Raw genomic sequence first — 25,489 nt, forward strand, 5'->3', positions numbered from 1 at the left:
AAGTTCTTGTTGTGAGTCGAGGGGAAAGGTTTAGCATAGCGCACACAGGTATGCAGTCTTTGAACTCACTGATAAGCAATTAGCTTTACCACATGGAGAGAGAATGTATGTGGTAAGATGGTCGTTTAGAAAAGTTAATTCCGAGTCTCAACATAAATACACCTTTAATTAACGGAGGCAAATATAATCGGGTTTACTCTGTAAATATCATTTGCTATTAATTGACGGGAAGTCCACTGTAAAGACTAGCTTATCTTAACATGAATTTTAACGGTTGTCCACTCAGCCTTATCTAATTTGCTGGTCTTAGCTAGTTTACTCTGGTCTCCCAGTCTGGTGTGCATTTCCCAAATGTATCATTAGCTAGCAATTGTCACATGTTCTGTCATTACTAATTAGTTCAAAGATAAAATGTTTATCCCGAAACCATAGTTCCAATGAACTTTCGCAAACAGCACAGCAAAATTATATTTTCAGCCTTTTTATGCCTTTATTAAATATGACAGTACAGATCAGACAGGAAAGTATAGGGTGGAGAAAAGGCAATGGGATCGGCAAAGAACCTTGAGCTGGGAATCAAACTATATATCAACATGCTGCCCAATAGGCTTTCGCGCTGCCAGAACTGCAAAGTTGTGTTGCTGGAACAGCAGTACAGCTCTCAACTTGTGGTTTCTTGTTATTATTTTTTTATAGGTGTGCAACAAAGTTATTACAGTTTTGGGAAACAGTTGTGACTTTTTAGTTAGCTTCACCCAAAAATGAAAATTCTGTCATTAATTACTCACCCTCATGTCGTTGCAAACCTGTAATACCTTTGTTCATATTCAGAACACAAAGATAATTTTTGATGAAATCCGAGAGCTCTCTGACCCTGCTTAGACAGCAACACAACTACCACATTCAAGACCCAGAAAGTAGTAAGGGCATCGTTAATATAGTAATTTTATGAGGCTACAAGAATACTTTTTGGGCTCAAAGAAAACAAAAATAACTTTATTTGACAATCTCTTCTCTTACGTGTCAGTCTTCGATGGGCATTCACTAGAGTACCACAACATCAGAATGCCGGCTCCTGCATCAGCAGCATCACTCGTGATGTGAATGTGTGGCAGAAATTTACACGAAAGAGAAAAATTGTTGAATAAGGTTTTTTTTGTTTTCTTTGTACACAAAAAGTATTCTTGTAGATTCATAACATTAGGGTTGAACCACGGATGTCACATGGACTTTTTTAACAATGTCCTTGCTACCTTCTGGGCTTTAAATGTGGTCATTGCATTGCTGTCTATGCAGGGTCAGAAAGCTTTCATCAAAATATCTTAATTTGTGTGCCAAAGGTCTGAAGGAATCACATGAGGGTGAGAAATTAATAACAGATTTTTCATTTTTGGGTGAACTAATCCTTTAATTTCTTTAACAATGCATCATACTATGGTAGATAGGCAGCATTATGTCATTCTAAGGGAACGCACCACTGGTTAAGGATCTGGAGTCTAAGGGTATTTTTGGGGCCTGGAGAAGTTTTGTCATGCCCTGACATTTGTGCTTTTTTCAGTTTCTTATAAATATCTAAATGGCTAAATGCTAATCTCACTGTAATCAGCACAAACTGGGCTATAATAATATGTGAGCAGCATGTATGTACATGATTGTGTTTTTGATAAAAAAAAAATGTTATGCGTGGTTAGTGAAAAACTAAAAATGTTAAATCAGTTGAAAAAAGGCAATAAAACACATACAGAACATTGGTTCCCAGGAATTTTGAGAACTGGAGCTTGTAGCCTAGAATTTTGTTTTTCTAAATGATGTGAAAATCATCTTGTTTACTCACTTACAGAAAACAATATATTAATTTAAATTTTCTGAGACACTTTTTTGTTGGTAAAAGTCATATGCGAGTAGGCGTCAACTATCATGAATTCACACCTGAGGAGACAAAGGCCTGCATAATGAGCTGCATAATGAGCCATTCAGTCAGCTGTGTCACTGAGAGGGATGAGTTACAAGAAAGAATGTGAGGACAAAATAAATGTATATAATATTATGTTTGTAGTTTATTTAGAATATATTTAATTATCCCACAACATAATTTAATATTCACTTGTGAGTGCAGTTAAACAGTTTATTAGGAACAATCAAAGCTGACTTTCAAACTGAATTTTTTTGCATCATTACTCCAGTCACACAATCCTTCAGAAATCCTTTTAACAATCTTATTTTCTACAAAAAAAAACATTTATTGTTATTATTATCATTATTATTATTATTATTATTATTAATGTTGAAAAGAGCTGAGAATATTTTTTTCAGGTTTTTTAGGGGGGATACATTGAAAGAACAGCAATGATTGTTACATTTGTTACAGTTACATTTATTGTTACATTTATATTATTTACATCAAGCTTTTGAATGGTATAGTAGTGTATATTGTTATTGAAACTTCATAATATTTCACTTGATTATACATTTAGTCAGGAATTATAGTTTGGAAAAAGTCTTTGGACAAAGTCTAACTAGTAAAATGTTTACACGTTATGTGAAAACTAATACAAGTATATAAATAAATAAAAAGAGACTTAATCATGTTTATGATCTCTGCTGAATAAAGTGCTTCATTCTTTTTTCTGAGGAAATCCAAATCTCAAATCCTCAACCACATCACATATTTTTGGGGTGAATTATCTCTTATTCCTCTCATCGCGAAGCAAACAGTAAAATAAAAAAAAACTTGAAGAACAATCTCGCTGCGTTGTCTTCTGTTGTGTGGGCGTATTCAAAAGCCGCGCGCTTCAGTGAAACATTTGAATCTCAAAAGCGCGCTCGGCGCGGGGGGCGTGGTCGCATTAGAAGATAATGAAGGGAGACGTGAAAAACGGACATCGCGTTGTTTTCATATGGATTACTTTACCACAGAATATTTGTTTTCAGCAGCACTTGTTTAGTTTAAAAGTAGACATGTCAGGCTTTCTATAGATATCTCTCTCATGTCTCTTCGTTGAGTATTCACTGAGTTACAGTTCATTTTAATGACGCATTTGTAACTGAAGATCAGCGCAGACAAAGGCTGCAGACAGCACTCCTTGTTTGTTATCTTTATTTTAAAAGTGCACAAAGTTTTGTTGTTATTATGTCTGTATACAAAAAAAAGTAGACCCTTTACAGATTCGATTGATGTATTGCTCTAATCTGTACGATCAAAACTGAAAGTGTAATTTAAATTCTTTTCGGGGTTATCAGGAGAAAATACCCCAAAACGCGTATACGCGTTAATCGACTTCAGAGGGTTAAGGAGTTGTTTGGTTGGGAGGCAATGGTTATGGAGGGTCTAAACTGCTGAAAAAGGGCCCAAAACCTATCTAAGATCCAGGAGTCAAAACATCAGATTCAAAAGGCTTGGAGACCTACTAAGACCAACAGACCAGCTTAGGCTGATTAATCTGGTAAACCACCTACCCTTGGCTGGGCGCCCAGCATTATCTTTCTGATGAAGTTAGTATGACCAATGTAGTCTTGATGGTTAATTCAGTCCAAATTTACTAGGAACATCAGTGTTTAAAACACAACACGCTACGCTGGTCTTTTAGCAGGGTACTGTTAGGTCTCTAAATAGCTTGAATGTAACTGAAACTTGTGTGCTACAGGAAATGTGGTAGCAAGATGATAAAAGCAGTTTGTTTGTCAGTGCCACGGACAAGATTAATTTACTGTGGAGATGTACGTAGCCTAGTGCAGATAACATGGAGTTCATGTGTCTCTGCTTGCATTATCTGTTCGCACCAATGGCCTGAATTCAAAATTGGGCTCTCCTTACCGTCTGGTTGTCTTCATAAAGCTTGAGGTCATAGCCACTGAGCTCCACACAGAATATAATGGCAGTCACACCCTCAAAACAGTGGATCCACTTCTTCCTTTCTGAACGCTGGCCACCCACGTCCACCATTTTGAAGGTGAGCTCCTTGAAGGTGAATTTGTTCTCAACAATGCCAGTGGTCATGTCACGTGAGCGCAGAATGTCCTCAACGGTTGGGATGTACTCGGGCGCAGAAATGCGGTCCAGGTCATTTAGATAATAGGATGTATTGTCCTCTAGGTGATACTCGTTGGAGCGGCAAAAGCACTCCTGCACACCTGGATCGGCCCACAAGCGCTTCATCACCCCCAGGAGCTCTGGCGTGATCTCACCCTTGCTCTCAGCAGGCCCGGTGAGAGCGAAGAGTTGCACTGCGTCGTAAGCCCGATCGGGGTTGTGGAAGTCGATCTTCAAGGTGGCAAGGGCGCGGATGATGCGGGTGAGCGAGTCAATGGCATTGTAGAGGATGAGGGGCTTGTATTCCTTGCAGGCCTCCAGGTTGAAGCCTCCACTATGGATGATCTTCATCTGCTTCACGATGGTGCTCTTGCCAGAGTTGCTGGTGCCGAGCAGCAGAAGTTTGATCTCACGCCGCTGCCGCTGGCTTTCTGAGCGGAGGCGTCGATCAATGTGACGTGAACGCCGGGCGGCCTCCTTCTCCTCCGAACTCTGCCGGCACCCCATGGTTGACTGCACCTGGACTTGAGCTGGTAATCCCAGGAAGTGGGAGAGTGGAAGGTAAATGTAAGCAATGTAAAAAGATGGTGATACAGTAGAACTGATACTAGAGGAAGCTTTTGCTGAAAACCAGTTTTAAATTGGTGTTACACAACATGCATTGTCCAAGTCTACAGTTTGCGATTTTTTTTAAGGATGAATGTTTTGGCGTACAATGCTACCATGACATGGTGGAAGACCCACTCAGGCCCTGGCATAAGGGCGTGTTTGCTTTCCAGATACCAAGGACTTGGGGTTCATATCAGGGGACTCTCTCCCCTGAGCACGGCAGGCTTTAAGTGGACTTGTCAGTGTTCATCGAGAGAAAGTCGAAACCGTAAGATTCCATCGCTCTCCTCCCTCATTGCGTCCAGTGTGCTTCCCTGTATTTCTGTGACTGATTCATCTGTTGTCAACTCCTCCCTGCTTTAAATTTCTTCAGACCCTTTCCGTCCGATGGAATGTCTCTGGGCGTCTGTGTACTAGATCGTCCTGCTTACATAAGCCAGTGAGGCAGCTAAAGGCCCATGTTCCTGAAGGTAAAAAAAAAAAACAACAACAAAAAAAGACATTAGTAATAATCAAACAGAGAGGAGGGAAAATAAAATTAAGAATTCTAAGAAGAAAGTTTCTGTCTGAGAGATCTTAAACCTTCCTAAACCTTCTGGACTGGACGATGTTCCCACAAAATTAAATATTAATCACTTCACAGTTCTTAACTTCAAAGTCAACATAAAACATGCAATCATAACCCAGTTTTACCTCTGTAATGTGACGTATTTCTAAAACAGAATATACAATGAGAAAAAACTAGGACTTGGACTAGGACTTTTTGTCCATATAGAATTGATTTGATTGTGATAAGTGAGCGTTTCATACAAGGATAGAGTCAGACCTGAATGAAACACTGCTGGCACCCACTTTTGAGGAGGCATTTTGACCAGGGCATGTAGGCTGGAGGTCAAGTTTGCCATAGAGACCTCCTAGATGCATCCCAATAATAAGGCTTCTATTTTTAGATCTATCTTTATTTGCTGTTATTACTGGAAATTGAATTTGAATAATTTAAGAGAAAGGCTATATCACCTCCAGAAGTGCCCTAAAACAAAGCCTCCTATAAATAGCTATTTGGCTACTGGCTACACTGACCTTGGTGATGTGAAAAAAAAAACCAAGACAAACTTTTTATGGTAGCATTATGAAAGTAAATAGGTTGATTAAGTGGGGGCATAGATTTAGTATTCTGTTGCACACGAAATAAATCTTTCACACCAAAACACTTAAATTACACATGCAGAATAAACAAATGCACTTGTCACAAACCCAAGAAAAATCACACCAGTTGCTTTCATGTGTCCACGAGTAACAAAAGCAGGGTAAACTCAAGCAGAACATGAACAGACATGGTCATTAGTACAGTCAGTCTCTGTTAGCTCTACAATATACTTCTGCTACACACTTCTGCTTTCTCAAACACACGCACACACACATGCCTCAGATCATGGTTTGTATCAAAAATCTAACCTTCTCCATAGTAAGTCTGTCCCATCATGCACTTCCTTGTCATCTGCATCTCTCTGGGAACATAGATTCAGGTCTGCCAAGATGGTTTTCCAGCACACAAAGCCCACACACACAAAGCCCACACACACACACACACACACATTTGTTCTCAAACAGACAGACACACAAGCAGAGGCAGGCAGGGTGTGAAACGGAAACAGATGTGAGATGAATGTCCTTCCCTGAAGCAAAAGGTACCGCCCATTCTGCTTTCCCCAAGCCTCAACCACTGAGCTAACTGATAGCAGGTGGACTGTTTATTTACTGTCATGGTGGAAAATAACTGGCTCAGACCAGCAGGTGCTTCTCTCCAACTCATTCCAATGTAACAAATGCAACAAGCCCCTTTAGAAAACCGTTTTTTATGGCAGGGCTTAACAATAAGGATGTTTTCTGCTGGCTCAGTCAGGTTGGTGTTTTTACTTGCCCATTTTTTTACTTTCACTTCTCCCACCACAGAAAAATAAATAAATAAATAAATAAAAATTTCTTCAAAAGGTCTGAAACAAACTCTTGCAAAAGTATGTGAATGCAAATGCTGCTAGCTATGCAACCTCAGTTTTGTGCATCAGTGTGTTGTGAAAGGGCCACGCCTAGAACACCCTACCACCAACAATCACTCAGACCACTTTAGTAACTGTATGGAAACAATCATTCATAAAGAGTTTAACAACTACTCAACACTCAAGAGACAGAACCTCAAAGCACACCTTCACAATTGTAGAGCAACACCTTGAGAACCACTCAGAACACCCTAACAACAGCAGAAAAACCCCACAAAAACTACCCAAAACAACATAGCAGCCTCATATTAAGACTTTAAGAAGCACTCAGAACACTAAAGCAACCACTCAGAACACTTAAACAACAACTTAAGAACTGATCAGAACACCCCATTTAGCAATACCTCCATGAAGTTGGCACTCCATAAAAAGAAATAACCATCAAAACTATGCCATTCGTTTGTGCTGTGTTTGTGCTGATTTGTGCCACAAAAACGAACGTTTGTGCTGGTTTGGTGTTTGAGATTCTGTCAACAAAAGAATGTTTAATATCTCAAACCACAAATCAGCACTAACGAATGGCATAGTATTGGTGATTATTTCTTTTTATGGGGTGCCAGCTTCACAGAGGTTTTAGCAATTGCATAGCAACACCATAGTAACTACTCAAAACACCATAGCAACACCATAATAGCAACATAGATCACTCAAGCAACAACTAAAGAACTAATCAGAACACCCATTTAGCAACTGCATTGCAACAACACTGCAATACTCTAAAAGCCACTTAGAACATTTAAGCAACAAATAAAGAAGCACCCCATTTAGCAAGTGCATAGTGCGACCAAAACAACTACTCAAAACAGTAGTTCTCACCATAACAACACCCTAAGAACCACTCAGAACACTCCAACAACATAAGAACCAATCAGAACATCCCATTTAGTAGTTGCATATCAACACCATAGAAACTACTCAAAATACCCTAGCAGCACCCTAAGAACCACACAGAGTACCCTAGCAACAACATAGCAACACCCTAAGACCCACTAAGAACAATTAAGCCACAACTAAAGAACTAATCAGAACATCACATTTAGCAACTGCATAGCAACACAATAGCAACCACTCAAACCACCCCAGCAACACCCAAATAAACACAGCCAAAAAACAAAATAGAAACACCCTAAGGGTGTATTCACACCTGTCTTGTTTGGTTCAATTGAATCGAACTGAAGTTCATTTGCCCCCTTGGTGTGGATATTTTGGTCAGGTGTGAATACAGCAATCGCACTCGGGTGCGGACCAAACAACCGTACTGAGACCCAGCTGAAGAGGTGGTCTCAGTCCGGTTCCAGACGAACTCTGGTACGGTTGAATGGATGAACCAATGAATGGATGACCTTAAGCAAAAACGTGTGGTTTTGTTTATAGTTTCTGGTTCACTTGCAAAAAGGGCAGTGTGAAAGTGAACCACACCAAACCAAAAAAATCTACATTGTATTTGGTCCCGACCAAAGCAAGTGAACTAACAGACTTTCCTGGTGTGAATACACCCTAAGGCCATGTCCACACGTACAAGGGTATTTTTATAAACAGAATTTTTCCTTCTTCCGTTTTGAAAAAAATCTCCATCCACATGAAAACACAAACGCATGCTATGATGCACTGTTAAAAGCATGCCAAGCCAATATGTGGTGATATAATCTCAACCGTTAAAGCAAATCTCTACATTGCGAGTAAATCCCTTGCATAAATCCCTCCCATCTTCACTCTGGGGGACTAAATTATGTCTAATATTAGCCAATGGCTAATAAATTCTCAGATTTTACTGGCCAGTGTGTGAGATGGAGGCTAAGTATAAGTTTAGCACATATATATTTTCACTCGCTGAGTGACTGAGTGCTTCAGAGTTTCACTCTCCATCAAGCGATCTGTGCTATTTTTCAGTTCCTCTGAATGGATGTGCAACGCACATGTATTTGACGTCCCGTAAACTCTAGTGTGAAGGCGCACGACTCGCAGTCGCTTTGTCTCACACACACAGAGCAAGAGAGAGTGAGAATTGATGTGCTACATGTAAATGATATTCTTTGTTGTATTTTCCTGTCAAAAAACGGTGTTCCTTTGGAATTCTTCAGCCTTTAAGAACTTCTGGGTTTTCTGGTAGTGGGTGGAGCTAATGCGCAAACGGCAATCTCATTGGCTAGCGCTCACCTATTATCGTCCCTGTTTTAATTTCAGCAAATCAGTTCGAGCTGACACACAAAACCTGATTAATATTCATGAATCCAGCAGCTCATTAATCCTTAGTAATCCTTAGTGCGTTTTATAGTTCTTATTAGTATAATTCGTATCATTATTATCTTATCAGTATCAGTTAGTTTTAATGACCAAAAAAGCACCACCACCAGTCCAGTTAAAATGTTCATTTAAAATGACTAATATGCATTCAAACATGGTTATCAAATCAGTCTGGCGAGTAAACTAAAAAATTCACTAGCCAATGGCGATTTAATTGCCAGGGTGTCCGTAGAGGGTTGTAAAGCCATGTTGGCCAATCAGAAGTCTGAAAAAGTTTCCAGTAGGCGGAGATAACAGCGCTGGCTCCGACATCACAAGCCAAAAACGCCAGTTTCGCTGTCTACACGATAACAATGCAATCTGAGTTTTTGAAAATCTTCACCCTGGCAGACATTTTCAAAAATGTTCAGTTTCAGTGACCTGGCGCTGGGTTTGCGTGTGGACGAACGGCCAAACCGCATAGAAAAAGCTGCGGCTTTAAAAATAACTGCGTTCGTGTGGACAGGGCCTAAGAGACACTTAGAAAACTCTAGCAACAAAAAAAAAAAAAAAAAAAAAAATCAAAACACCCATTTAGAAACTGCATAGCAACACCATAGCAACTACTCAAAACTCCCTAGCAACACTCTAAGAACCACACAGAGCACCCGAGCAACAACATAGCAACACCCTAAGAACCATTCAGAATACCTCGGGAATTGCATAGCAACACCAAAGAACCACCCAAACAAGCACAAAGCAACTCCTATAGAAACTCCCCATAAAAACACCATAGCAAAACCCTGAAACCACAGAGACAGAACACCCCAGCAACAGGATAGCTCGGACCAAAAACGCTACCAGTCATTTGTTCATATATTTGCATAACACCTTGTTCTTCAGTCTGACAGCATTTGAATGCATTATGCCATTGATTATTGAAAGCATCACGAACAATATGGATAAAGGATCCCTCGAGAAAGGATCCCTAAAACAATTCATAATGAAATATGTACTTTGAAGGAGAGTAGATGAGCTCTAAAGGTGATCTGTTAGAACACAAGAGCCGGAGGGCAGCATAATAAATGGATGCTCTTTGTGACAGGCCATGTGCTATTGGCAGTGTAACAAATATGAAATCACGCCATGGCCTAGTTTAACGGGAGAGATTACATTTCCTACATCAGTCTCACGGAGAGAGAATACATCTCCAAGATCTGTCACAGACACAGTCCTGCTCTTAGAAAGATTATTGCACAAATATGTGTGGCAGGATTTGACGGGGAAAAGCCACAGCAAAGTACGACACACACAAAGTAAGGTACGGTATGTGAAGGGTTTTTTCTGTTGATTCAATAAATGTTTCAAGAAATCATATCAAACTCATTTTAAGTTCAACTAGTTGCTCTGCTAGTGTAGTGGAGCAGCTTCTGTGTGTACACTCCAAATATAATACTCTATTTTGTCCCATGGCTTTTTTTTTAAGAATTACAGATACTAACTAAACTTTTTGTTGTTGTTTTGTTTTGTTGTTTTTAAGATAAAGTATTATCTAAGATTAACCTAGCCTAAGTAGCTAATTTATAAAACAACAAATACTCCTATTTAAAGGGTCATTTTGGCCTGTCCCAATCATCTTATTTATACTGCTTACGTATGCCTGACAAGTTTCAGGGGTCGCGTGAGGGGTTTAAAAAAGGGGTTTCTAAAAATCATACTTTTTCATAAAAATCTAATTGTTCAGATAGCTCAGATTTGGCTCTCACTGTGACATAGAAAGAGGATCTTATTATAATACAGCCCTTAATCTGCAAGTTTCCACCTATGGTACCGCCACTGTGTTTTGCAAGCGACAATGGTGTACCAGTTGTAACACCAGGGTGAAAGTTCAAGCGAAAGTGTTTAGAGTCCCAGCCTCAGAAGAAAAAAGAGAGCAGTGGATTTATTGATTTATTTACTGTATATTACGCTGCTGCCACACAGATCTAATATAAACATGCAATGTCTTTCCCACCTGTTTACCTTCACAGACATAACCGACTGTTTATGTGTGTTTTTAACATAAACATATGTATTTGACAGTTTAAGTGCAATAAGACATGAAAGAGAACTTAGTTTTTTACTCACATGCTGTGTGACAATTCATACTCGCCACCAATTTACCACAGTGTAAACTAGTTGTTTTCTTGTGAAATCAAGTTACGCCTTCTTGACTGTATCCAGGCTGTATTAAAATAAAAAATGACAAACTATTGAAAATATTGATACTAATTTAATTAAAGATATACATTTAATTAAAACCTATTTTGTCTTACCACAAACAGAATATTTAGCTTTGTACATAACATACTGTGTAGCTCTGTTACCACATGAATTCTGCTATTACAAAAAAAGTAAGGTCCCCTAACATTGTGAAACACAGGACGTGACATCATTGACGCTTTCAACAGCATGATGGGGAGACAAGTGAATAACCTTATTTCAGTTTCTTAGTTGACTGCATTAATGAAGCTTAACTGTCAACCCTATTACCCTTAAGTTATTGTAAGACTAATTTTTTTATTTTTTTATTTATGGTTTGAGTTTATATATAAGTAACCTACAAAACAGACAAAAATAGCTACCCCTATTAAGAAATGTTTCATTTTTAAATTTGAACCCTTTTACCCATTCCATTATTATTATTATTATTATTATTATTATTATTATTATTATTAGTTGTTATTATTTTTTTTAATTTTTTTTTTTTTTAGATTTTGGAGATGGGGTAGGTGTTGTTTTATGTTTTGATTAAAAGATAGTTAACACTAAATGTCAGTGAAACCCTAACAATTCATAATTTTGTTTTTTTACAACAGTGCTAGCCTATATGACAGTAGTTATTAATGTTCTGCATTTCTGTTTTGAGCTGCGCGTGCTGAATATGAACGGTAGAGTGACGCATTTAATAGCAAGTTTTTAATCAATGGGATTAAACTCATAATTTCATATAGAATACGCTTCGTTATTTATACAACATAACGTTAATATTAGGACTATGTGTTATAAATATACCTGTATATAGCCTGAATACAATGTAAGACACTTTGAATAAAAGCATCTGCCAAATGCATAAGTGTAGATGTAAAATAAATAGAAAATAAAACAGCTCATGCAATATCTAGTTATGAAAAACAAAAAAGGGCCCTATTTTATACTCTGTTTGTGGAAAGAGCCATAAATATTCAAAAAGTGCTTGACTGGATCTCTGTATTTTTTCTAGATCAGCATTACATCAGTCAAGCGGTGATGCTTTTAGAGCTAATACTATTTATATAATTACTTCAGAGGAAATCTGGCAATTGTAGTATACAGTATTTATGATAATTGATTATTCTGCAGCATTGCACGGCTGTTGGAGACTAGGGATGACAGCTGGAATAGTTGAGAAATACAGAATGTGCCAGAGCAAGTCTAGTTTTATCACTTCCGCTTTCGTAACACGACCCATGCTCGGATGTCTAAACTAACACCATCGCTTGACGTAAGCATCAGAAAAAACTGTAACCTAGAAACCAAAACATTATGCTAGCAATGCTTTGTTGAGCATATCAGAAATGCATTGGCAAAGTGTATCAGAAATGTGTCCTGAGGCCATAAACGAATGTGTGAGTGGATGGAGAACGACAGGGGTCTCACGGTTAAGCCAGACTCATGTTATCTCATGAGCGCTGAGGTAATCTGACCCCAGCGGCTCACTTTCGCCTCCAGAGATCAGCTGCTGTCAGACCCACATATTTCCTGATTTTAATGCACCCATAATTATAATGATTTTTCAAAAAGCTGCACATGGGAGAAAGGCTTAATGTCATACTCTTATGCAATACGTTTGATATGTGAGTTGTATAATATAGAATAGGAGAATGTTTACACAAAACTAGTTTCATCTCCCAAGTCTGACTTTTTTTCTCTTAATTCCGAGTTTATACTTCACAATCTTGAGAGAAAAAAAAGGATCACAACATATAAAATAAGAATTCCATAAAATGACGATTAAAAAATGTAAACTGGGAAATGCGAGAGAAAAAAAAAGAATTCTAGAGTCTATATTTCGCAATTCTCCGTTTATATATCACAATTCAGATTTTTTTCTCACAATTCAGAGTATATATATCTCACAATTCTGAACTTTTTCTTGCAATTCTGAGTTTACATCTTGCAATTCTGACTTTTTTGTCTCTCAATCATGAGTTTATATCTTGTAATTCTGACTTTTTTCCTATAATTTCGAGTTTGGATCTCACAGTTCTGACTCTTTTTTTTTTGCAGTTCTAAGTTTTTTTTCTTACAATTCTGACTTTTTTCTCGCAATTCAGAGTGAATATTTCAATCCTGACTTTCTGCTCACAAATCTTAATTTAAATCTTGCAATTTTGACTTTTTTGTCTCAATTCTGAGTTTATATCTTGCTATTCTGACTTTCTTCCCACAAATATGAGTTTGTATCTTGCAAATTTGACCTTTTTTGTCTCTCAGTTCTAAGTTTAAAAGTTTAAATTTGACTTTTAAAAAAAAAAAAATCAAACTCGACTAGTACAAACACAGCCTTTGGTGATACTGACCATTCCTCTGGAGACACTTAAAAAGTTTGTAAGTAAAAATGAGCATCTGAAACAAATGAAAGTCAGTGTACCTATCAGATGAACGCATTCTGAGGAACACAGAGGTCGTGTTTTTATTGAGTTGGTCACCCATGTGACCCTGGCCACTACAGACGACTCCCTTTCCCCAGAACAAACCCAGCTTTGTGCAATAAATAGTCTGTTATATAACACGCAATGGCATCTCTGTCTTATTGATGAATGCTTGTGTTATGTAAGGCTGCCTGCCAGTTGTAACTCTCTGGGATATACTCCTGGCCCAACTCATATATGTCTGACAAATATCACATACATTGCACAGAGCAGGAAATCTGTGTTGAATTAAGTGAAAGCATACTATGGTTTTTGTATCATGACACACAGATCTAAAAGAGCCTCTTGGGATCTTTATGTTCTTGTTCAGTTCAACTTTATGTTCCTGTTGGTAATGTTAACCAACAGTCAAATAGCAATTTATGCATTGTTTTATGCAGAGTAAGCTACATTTTTTCTTACTGAATATCCTGTTTTCCTGGTGATATACAGTGACTCTACATTGTAACATATATAGAATAAATCATGTTTAATAATCAAATTGTACTGATTTTTAATTAACGCTGATTTGAAAGAAAAAAAATAATTATGTATACACAGGATGATTTTCTTTTCTGTATATATTTTGTAATGTATTAAACAATTGCTATAAATACAAAAAAAAACAATAATAATAATAATAATAATAATAATAATAGTAGTAAAATTAGTAGTAGTAGTAGTAATAAACAAGTAATTATACACATATATTATACACATAAAGATGTGTATGCGTGCAAAAAGAAAAACAAAATTGATATATATTTTTATCTAATTTTAATCTACATACTGCACAAACATACATACAAAAATAATAATTAATTAATAATGAACTTTATGAAATTATTTTTTATTTCACATAAAGATCATGGTAATTTTGGGGGAAATTCTCCAACAAGCCAAATATTTGTAATTTTTTTTTTCTTTAAAAAAAACAAAAAAAAACAATCAACTCACCCAATCAACTCCCTTGATCAAATATACAATATTTGTGAATAATTATGTATAAAAAGTATGATTTTTTTATTTCTTCCCCTATATAAAGTAGAATGACCCAGAGAGCTCATTCCTGCCATCTGTGTTGAGGATGGCTTGACGTCAGGCCCTGTCTCCCCTCCACCCACCCTCCCCACTCCATCCCTTCGGTATTCTGGCACACTACTGAGGGAGGGTTGCTGTATATATGTCGCACTGCTGTATTTCCCCCACAATGACTCATGCCCCAGTTACAGACACTAATTGATTACAGTGCAGAACCATTATATGGAAACCATACAGTATCCCAGATCATAAATCACATCTCATCTCTCTGTATTATTAATAAGGCTTCACTGAAAAGGAAGCCACAGTAATAAACTGAATTCACAAACTGGACAGGCATTCCTGAGGGCAAACAACAGCTGAGATTTGTTGTGTCAAATGTACAAGTACTAAATGTTGAAACATTAATATGTCTGATATAAACTATTAATCCACTGAGCTAGTTCTCAAATTGCGCATCGGGATGGGTACGTTTTTGTCTATTGAGCAGCGACGGGAGGAGTCCTGGGTTACTGTGTCAGTGGGCAGCTGAGACCACATTCTGACCAGAACAGATGCAGCCTTTGATCACACTGACAATAGTGAACAATCATACAATTCACCGAGCGATGTAGAATCAGATACCATTTCCCTTAATTTGTCTTCTTGGTTTCAACCATCCGTCATAAGAGCAATCATTGTTTCAGGAGATGCGTTTCAGAGGGGAATTTTCAATCCTTCACAACCACTGTTGCAATCGGTTTCAAGTGCCGTTGGGGTGAATTTCCTGTTGTACTGTTCATTTTTGTGCTTCTTTCATTTCTCATCTTTGGATTGAAGACACAGGGTTTCAATTTGGCCAACAGAGAGCTGCAGCGCTCAGAGTTGCGTCTCGTGACGTCAGAGATTTGATGGAACATGCATGACTCAAATCAGCCATTTAATTGTTCTTGTGAATTCCACCGCAGAGTGCCTGGAGTCCACTTGACAGAGAGCACAAGTGAGCGCAGATAAAAGAAGAGATGCTTTTATGAAGAAATCATATATACAATCTCCTTCATTTCAATTATTTCTCTTATAGACTGATGAGATGAAATGGAGCACAAATTGGCCAGAAACATACTCATGTCTAGGGCTGCATGCATTTTAATTGTCATCACGAATGAAGTCACTTACCCCCATGTCGTTCCAAACCTGTAAAAGCTTTGTTCGTCCTCGGAACACAATTTAAGATATTTTGGATGAAAACCGGGAGGCTTGTGACTGTCCCATAGACTGCCAAGTAAATTACACTGTCAATATCTGAAAAGGTAGAAAAGTATGAAAGACATCATCAGAATAGTCCATCTGCCATCAGTGGTTCAACCGTAACGTTATGAAGCGACGAGAATACTTTTTGTACGAGAAGAAAACAAAAATCCATGGTGCTACAGTGATGTGGAGAGACACAGAGGAGACAAATTGTTGAATAAAGTCATTATTCTTGTTTTCTTCTTGTAGTGTGTGTGTTCTCGTCACTTCATAAAGTTATGGTTGAACCACTGATGGCAGATGGACTATTCTGACGATGACTTTCATACTTTTCTGGACCTTGACAGTGTTATTTACTTGGCAGTCTATGGGACAGTCACAAGCCTCCCGTTTTTCATCCAAAATATCTTAAATTGTGTTCCGAAGACGAACGAAGCTTTTACGGGTTTAGAACGACATGGGAGTAAGTGATTAATGACAAAATTTTCATTTCGGGGTGGAGTATCCCCTTAAGGGTGCAATAAAATTACATGTATGCACCATTAAAACAGATATTATTTAGGAAGCTAGCTAAACATTGTGTGCGATTGTATTTACCAAATGCTATTGTACTCCCTGCCAAGAAAAGTAAAAATTCACAATAGAAGAAGACGGTTTGCAATACCACTTGTGGCAAATGCTAAACAGCTAAGAAAGATCAAACTCTGAGCAATAAAATATCCCTCCAGGTAAATTTGCCATACACAGTAGTTAGTCATATCAGTATGTACCACATGAGAGTCAGTGAGAATTCAACTACTATACTGTATATCAACTGCTAAACCACTACCTCTGACAGAACTGACAGAACAGGCAATAACGTCAATGTCAGGGCAGTTCATTATGAACTAATGGATGTCACAATATGAACATTCAGCACAGAGTGTACACTAAACCCCTGAAGAGGGCTAACGTCCCAGAAGCAGCACACACACCTAGCATGACTTTTCAGCTTTTAAAGATTGCCACAGTTGTGGCAACTATTACAGCTATTACAGCTAATGATTCTGATGCAACACATTCAGCATTGCACTAGTGCCAGTGCAACTAACCAATAAAACAATTGCTTTAAATAAAAAAAAATAAAAAAACAAAGAACACCGTAAATCAAATTGTCTCCAGGCTATTAATGCAGCTGTGAAACACTGTCACTTTAGCATGCGGTTAACATTGACCGATTACAGACAGGGTAGGTGATTTGGTCTAAAAAAATTTTTGTTATGCTGGTTAAAAGTCACTTCCCAATAGCAATCACTAACTTAAGTGGTCTAAATGTATTTATATGTATTTATATCATCTGTGGAAGGCATAGGAAGTTCATCCAATCATAGCCCTTGGTCCGTGGGCTACTATAGGCTGTCCTACCTGCCTATCAACGTACTGTATGTATTTGCATACCTCTGCACACCAAGCGAGAATAGAAGGCATTATTACTGTAATATTATGAGCTTTGTACTGTAATGTTTTCTCATCGGTGAAAGAGACATAAGGTAATCTGACAGCCCAATCAGCGCCGTGCCTGTGCATGGTCATGTGTTTTGAGGAGGCGTGACTTTGGAGAGTGATTTGCACGGAGGGTGGGATCTTATGCTTTCAAAGCTAGCTTGCTATTGCTAGTCTCTACAAAATTGCCAACCCTACCTTTAACACTGCTATTGTTATTAAATCATTATGTATTGTTACAACCATTCTGATACAACTGACTTTGGCCTACTTTCTATTACCAGAGTCAGGTATTTTGACCAAGGAGGCAAGGGAGGCAGTGCCTCCAAGAAAAAAAGAGTTGCTGTGATCGACTAATTCCCCCTTATTATGCCTGAAACTGGCCCGCTAATCAGCCTGAATGGGTCGAACTGATGGAAATAGATGGACTAATCACAAAGTACACAAGGAAACACCACTTCAGTTACATCCGAATCAAAATTAATTTGAAATTACTTGATATGATGATCCAAGAGTAAGCTGTTTAAGAAACCAATCATCTCAGTGAAAAGAAAGCTGCACATTGATACCTCTAACACTTTTTTAATCTTTACTATAAAACATAAGAGTGAACATTTTGTATTCTTTGTTGCATCATTATTGCAATCATTTTGTTTAGTTTACAAATAAAGCTACTCAATTTGTTAAAAAACTTCAAACTAGATGAAATTTTGATATTAAAAACTCAATCTGTATGAGACTTTGATGTAACTTGGGTTAAAAAAGCACTATAGTCTTTGTTGCAAGTAAACGTTGCTTCATTAACCTAGAAAATGTCTAAACATCAAAAAAGAAAAACTAAAAGCAGACATGGAAATTTGTCTGCTCATTTCACCACACTTGACTGTTTAATAAATCTACAAATGATTCAAATACTCACAATTTTCCTGGAAAGTTATCGTGTCAGTCTTGTTTACTCAGGAAGTTCTTCTTGTGACTTTAACGTCAACTTGTCATATGCTAATAATCATTGGTTTGAAAGACTCTGAAACATGTTAGCCACAGAGCTATCAATTACCTAAAAAGGATAAAGCAAACCGGTAGCAAGATTTAGCAAAATCAAAATGACAAAAACTGAAACAACATCAGATGGAAGCGAGATGCAAGTCTTTGGGTTTTTCTGAGAATGTTCTCTGAGATTTGAGACCTAGATTGCGAACAGGAAGATTTTCATTTCAACTCAAAACCTCAAACGGCAAACCACGCTCATGCTCGATGTCAAACGTGGCTCAGAATACCACGGTGACGGGATTGCAGCTCTGGGACTGACAGCTGCCACTAGACGCTATGAGACAGATTATGGATGGGATGAAACGAAGGCTAATGTACAGTGTTTCAGCTCAGACAGGAATCAGCGCTGTCTTTCTGGGGTTCTGACTCATTTGTGGTGTACAGGAACTTGCATACGTCAGAAACAAGATGTAGGTCGCAGACTAGATATCCAGCATGCTGCATTTAAAGCCTTGCATTATGCAAGACATCAAATTCAGCCTAAATAGCATCGTTTACATTTTTTAACTAATAGTTCGTCCAAAAAGGAACAATATTTCATCATTTACTCACTATCCTGTTGTGCTTCTCTTTGGTAGACCACAAAAGGAGATATTAGGCTAAATGAATGTTTTTTCCAAGCAGTGAAAGTGAATGGTGACCAGGAATTGTCGAAGTCCAAAAATTACAAAAAAGTACCATAAAAGTACCTTAAATGCTGACCATGTGTAGGGAAAAGATAAAAATTAAAGTCAGTAGTCACTCAAAATAGTTTTCTTTTACATCCCTCTCAAATATACGGAGCCTTGCAATATGAAAATATATTTAGTTAAAATGTGATAAAAAAAATAAAATAAGTGGGGGGAACAAATTCCCAACCCACATGTCATGTACAGGCTTAATTCTGTGCATTTTGAATATTACCCATTAGTGATGTAAAATTTGCCGTGATGATTTTTGATTTGCCGTGATACTTGTTGATATTTTTATCAAGTGTTTTTTATTTTTATTTGTGTGATTTTTTGTTGTTTCTTGCTCCCATTCACCTTTATTGTATGTAAAAGAGCAGCATGAAAACTCTGCTAAATTTCACTTTTTGTGCTACATGAACAATAAAAAAATTAATGAATTAATTAAGTTTGGAAAGACATGAGGGTGAGTAAATGATAACACAGAGAGTGAACTATTCCTTTAAGACCAGACCTGGTGGGTTACCAGTACAAACTATTATCACGTTTCTTTATGCACTTTCAAACACATACTTCCACTTAATTTCCTTTCTTTTTTGCTACGACAAGATACTAGGCGTACCAAGGGACAAGTGCTTAGACTTGAGTCACGTCCAACCTGAGTGCTGGATCAGGGAGACAAAAAGATAGAGGCCTTTTACTGTAAGTAATACTGCTTAGAAGGATTTTAATTATGACAGGTTGTGAAGATTGGCAATGAGCTTGAGGTGACGAAGTGAGACAAAGCTTTATGAGGATGAATGTGGAGACACAGCATCGGGTTATCAGGATGAAGTCGTTCTGCTTTATGACTAATTACTAAATCACTCAAGGTCAGAGTTTTTCCTTTTATCTCCGACAGAAGTCAGAGTATCTCAATAAACCACTGAGCTTCATTGAAGTCTCAATTAGTTATGTGTCTATATATAAAGCTAGTCAACTTTCTAGTCCAGAGGCCACAAAGCAAGAACCTTTTAGCCTCAAACTAAATTTATTTGCAAGTCATCCACATGGTAACTAGCTTGTATCTTAAAGGTATAGATCACCCAAATATGAAAATTCTGTCATTAATTACTCACCCTCATGTGGTTCCAAACCCGTAAGAACTTCGTTCATCTTCAGAAAACAAATTAAGATATTTTTAATGAAATCCGACAGCTTTCTGACCCTGCATAGACAGCAATGCAACTGAGACATTCAAAGCCCAGAAAGGTAGTAAGGGCATCATTAAAATTATCCATGTGACATCAGTGGTTCAACATTAATATTATGAAGCTACAGGAATACTTTTTGTGTGCAAAGAAAACAAAAATAATGACTTTATTTAACAATTTCTTGTTTTCCGTGTCAGTCTTCAATGCACATATATTCTTAATGAATGGAAACATATGATTTTTACAAAAAACAAACATAAGCATGGACGTCTACCCCTAAACCAAATCCTCAGTGGGGTGTATGCACTTTTGCAGCATAATATAGCTAGTTACAATGCAGATAACTTACAAGCATTTTAGCTCTCTTTTGGCACTCTGTGAATGTTAATTTTGGCCCCAGGCCAAAGTCTTTATATTTATGCGCACTACAGAAGATACAAAAAGGAGTGAAGCATTGTGTAAAGTAACATATTTACCATGTTTATGAGGTTCAGAGTGTTCCAGGAATTTGCGTTTCATCATTTCTGGATGAAGGGATCGTATCTATTGGAAATGAGCGTGAAAGTGTCACGTGATGAGCTTCAAACAATCACATTTGTCCAAGACTTTGTACGCTCATGTCCCAAAACTGACCCTAGATGGCTTGCTCAAAGGACATGGCTTTGTTGTACCACAGTGCAAACATCAGGAGAAACAATGAGTGGCAGTGTTTCAGTCAATAGCAGCCCCAAAACAGAGGACTTTTGATTTGGCTCGGGCCAGCGTTGATGGTGGGCGACTGTATAGCAGATCTGTTTTTGTCATAAAAGGTCCCATGAGAGGTAGGGGCATGGCCTGGCCCTATTAAAACTGTTGTTTGCAGTCACATGGCCTGCTTGCCCTGACAATGCATGTCTGTGTACTGTGAACATTTCTGTATACATGTGAGAGCTGAGCTGCTAATGGGAAACCGTCTATTAAGGAAAAACAGATTGAAGAAAGGGAAACAGTGTACAAACTTAAGTTCTGAGCCTAACAGACTGCGTTTATCTACAACCTTTTAACCGCAGCTGCTGTCAAATAAAAACTACAAAAGAGGTCTGATCGAGCTCAAGAGCGACGTGTTGCTAATCTGTCTGCGAGCACTGCTTTGGTTGTGTGTAATGTTCAAATTCAGGCTCTGATAAGATATGAGCCGTTTTGAGGCACAGCAGATTTCTGAAGGGAGGGGTAGGTTTATCTCTGCGCTAGCGCTAGCTGCTGCACTTAGCTGGGGTGTGATTTCACTATTCACTGTAAACACAGACTGTGAGGGGGAGTAGCGGCATAAAACTGGCTAGAATGATGCTTATGAAGGGTTGTCAGACAGGAACATACCTGACTTTGATGCATTGTGCAATACTAGCTCTATCCATACCGGTTAGCACTCATTTTGCCAATAAATTATTAAAGGTATGATAGAGAATGAATACGGCTTTTAAATGGCCATTGAGATTTTCAACATTTAACAATTTAACAAGCAGACTGAAATTACAAGATTTTGCCGAACAATGGATATAGTTCCAGTTTATGCATAAAATGGAATTCACAGAAGATTACTGAAATGTAGATTAATATTTAATGTGATTAAAACTGTGATAAAAAAAAATTGCAATGGATTATTTCTTCCATATTGTGAAGTACATCTGACTGAAATGGATTATTGTAAAATCCATCAATTGTTGATTGGATGGATGCAGATCTGAATGGCAGTTTACAGTTGATTGTTAAAATGGGGCTGCATTTAACAGGATACAATGATTGGAGAAATCAGGCAAACATCACCAGAAAATCGACTTGATTAAAAATGACATTTTTATTAAAATTTACAAAAATTACAAGGTCCAAACATTAAAACACACACACACACACACACACATCAGATCAATGAGATGCATTTAGAAAACCAAAAGGGCAAATTTCCAATTCATGCTGACTGAAAAATATTGATGACTACTCTCGCACGTCACAGATTTTTATCTAATAAACTGCTCATTAGAATGTAAATGTCCCTCCCCAATACCAAATGCAACGACTAGCAAGCAGCAAGTCATGTTTCACTGCTGAGACTTTGCTAAAGCCTAATGATATGAGCTCTTTGACACTTCCCACCACAACTTCCTGTTTTAATAGGAAAAAAAACATCAGACATTAAGCAATTTCATGTGGTCTTAAACTGTTTTTAAACCTGGAACACTCCCCTATGCATGAAACATATAGCAATACGCTGGCATATTGGATCATCTAACTTTAATAGTTCAGCCTGATTATTTGACAACATTAGCCAGGTTGGACAGACTCAGGCCCTGTGCATCCTGTGGAGCTTCACTGTGTTCGTTTGCATGGCCATAACAGCGGTCATATGACTGAAGGAGAGCTCATGGGGTGGTGGCACCCCTCCACCTCCCCCTCAGTCATATGACCGCTGTTATGGCCATGCAAACGAATACAATGACGCTCTGTGCATAATGACAACAGAAAAGAGGACCCTCTTAGCTCATCTGTGCTCGGTCACACACACACACACACACACACACAAATATTGCAGGACGTTTCTCAAAAAAACAGAAGAAAAACTGCATCGCTCAGAGGTGCTCTTTCATAGTCTTAATGAAAAGCATCAACTTATATATATTCTTTCATAGTCTTAATGAAAAGCATCAACTTATATACTATATATATATATAATAAAAAAAAAAATTTTACAATATTTTTGTATTTTTTTGTATATAAAAATAATTTCCCAAATTATTTATATATATATATAAAATTAATAATTAGCAAAAAATGAATAAATAAATTATACATATGTAAATAAAATATGTATATAAATAATACATATAAATATATCATAAATCAAATGTATAAAATTATTTTGTGAAGATTTACGGAAATGATAATGCATAATTAAGCATAATATTAATTTTAAAAAATCTGTAATATCAACCAATAAATACAGTACAAATATACTGTATAGCTCTAGTCATTTTCTCAGGAAAAACAAAATTAGGAAGCAGCTAATATTCAATATTTTCATGTGGTTTGTGATTTGTTTGCTATTGGGTGTGATGGCAATACTTTACATCAGAGTTTCTCAATTCCTCCCTACAAATGGCATAATCCCTAACAGTATAATCTGTATGAAAATACCTCTCAGCTCATTAAACTCTGACTGATACATTAAAATCTGCTTTATGTCATTATTGAAGTCGGTTGAGGTTCACGCAAGCAGAAAATGTGATTAAATGACCACATGTGTAGAACTTCATGTAAATAAATAGCGAATGAGCCAGTCGATATGCTGGATTTTATAACCGAATATGTCATTATTGTGTATTATGGTATTTTTTATTTTAATTTTTTTTTTCCAGGTATTGTTAAGGCTCCTAAAACCACTTCCCCTGGTGACATGTGTGCACAAAAAGATGCAAACGCCTCTGAGTCCCTCTCCCGTACCTGCTGACCTAGATAAGAGTATATGTCTCCTCTTCCTGCCAAGCGCTATTTTCGAGTGATAGAGCCAGACGTCGCATGCAGCCATGCTTGACCAATGAATGCCACAAATGGCTCATCCAATTCATTCACCTTTACACCTGTTTCAAAACATGATGCGCATATCATTTGCAAATGAGTTTTTCAATTTTTCTGGTACATTCTGTTGATGTTTAAACACTTTCACCTATCCCAGTTTAATATGTAGAGACGACTAAAAGTAAGCCATTTGTTTATTAACAGATACAACTTTGGATTTTAAAAATATATTAGTAAATGTTATAATTAACGTTAATATTCTTATCTATTAGGAGTATGTTCTATATCTACTGCACATAAAGTCCAATAGACTATTGTTTCGACAGCCAAAATAGTCATTTCATTTCAGTTCTCGAACTTACTTCCTTCTGTACACCTCATCACAGTATTGTGAAACCATTCCGTTAAATGCAAAACTGCTGTGAAACAAACTGCTGATAACAACGACTGTACACAAAAGCCAATGCTGAGTCGACCCATCAGGAGAAATGTGATCTTGACTACAGAATTAACAGTCGGATCCGCTTCATTCTGCTGATGTCATGACAACAGTGCTTTTTATGCCAAATCACTTAGCTTTGTAAATGAACATGCATACAAGTGCAATAAGCAAACATGTAAAGGTGATACAGACACAAACTTGGCATGAATGGGAAGGTGGTGTCAGTGAAAATGCCAGTTTTCTTAAGTCTTTTGACTTGTGACAGTTAAGTAACCAGCCAGAACATAGTTTTGCACAAACACAACTGACATTTTCGTTGAAAAATGTAAAAATCTAGTATACATAAATTGTTTTTTTACAAGTCAATAAAGTCTCAGTTTATACATTGCTTATTATGTTTGATCAAGAATCTAAGGCTTGTTCAGAAGGGAAATGACATTGCTCAATATTCAGATTTCTTAAAAATGGCCTGTTTGTTTAGTTCAAAGTAACCTGCCTGTCCCACTACAGGCAACATTCAAATGCAACTTTTCTCCCAGACCATTTGAGCTGGTTTTACTTTAAATCTAAAACATCTTTAAACCTTAACAGACTTGGATGTGACCTATATCATATAGAATTCCACAGTGCTTCTTACAAATGAACCACTTGGATATAGCTAATGACATGTTTCAATTCAACAAAGGGCCTCTCTCACATGTGTTTCCATAAAACAAGGGCCTGGTCACCTCCTGACCCCAAACTTGTCAGAGTGTTGGATTTTCCATGCTCTCACTGAGAAAAGCCCTTTCAGTTGACTTCACCGAATATTCCAATTCCAGCCAATCTGTGTCAGAAGACAAGTCTTGCACAATATGCATGCTGCATTTTTTCAATATGATATCACTTAAAGCTGAAACAGAAGATTACTATTTGTCAGATGTGAGATTACAGTGATCAATCTGACCCTTCATGTCGTTCAAAACTTGTTTGAGTTTACATTTACACATTTAGTGCATTCATGCTATACGTTTTTTTTTTACCAGTATGTGTGTTCCCTGGGAATTGAACCCACAACCTTTTGCGCTGCTAACACAATGCTCTACCACTGAGCCACAGGAATATTACAGGAACAGTTTATTCCACGAAATACAAAAGGAAACATTCGAAATAATGCACTAGTTCCTGAAATTGCAATAAATGGGTACTGGAACCTCAAAAAGG

General features: G+C 37.4%; 2 protein-coding genes across 4 annotated transcripts in view; both read right to left on the reverse strand.

Annotated features, from left to right (window-relative positions):
* LOC109054485 (cytosolic purine 5'-nucleotidase) overlaps positions 1-25,489 on the reverse strand; it is a 595,585-nt gene that overhangs the window by 488,487 nt on the left and 81,609 nt on the right. The window lies entirely within an intron of this gene.
* The window catches only part of gnaz (guanine nucleotide binding protein (G protein), alpha z polypeptide), a 50,718-nt gene that overhangs the window by 21,920 nt on the left and 3,309 nt on the right, over positions 1-25,489 (reverse strand). Inside the window, exons 1-2 of one of the 2 annotated variants that reach the window (XM_042732327.1) lie at positions 6,095-7,021; positions 3,815-5,103 (exon numbers count right to left, since the gene is read on the reverse strand). In XM_042732327.1, coding sequence (XP_042588261.1) covers positions 3,815-4,537 — 723 coding nt within the window. In that variant the 5' untranslated portion in view covers positions 4,538-5,103; positions 6,095-7,021. Of the gene's footprint in view, positions 1-3,814; positions 5,104-6,094; positions 7,022-25,489 lie in introns of those variants that run through there. The other variant, XM_042732326.1, reaches the window with a different exon arrangement.

Source organism: Cyprinus carpio, chromosome B10 (genome assembly GCF_018340385.1).
Source record: "Cyprinus carpio isolate SPL01 chromosome B10, ASM1834038v1, whole genome shotgun sequence".
In the NCBI taxonomy this organism is placed as follows: Eukaryota; Metazoa; Chordata; class Actinopteri; order Cypriniformes; family Cyprinidae; genus Cyprinus; species Cyprinus carpio.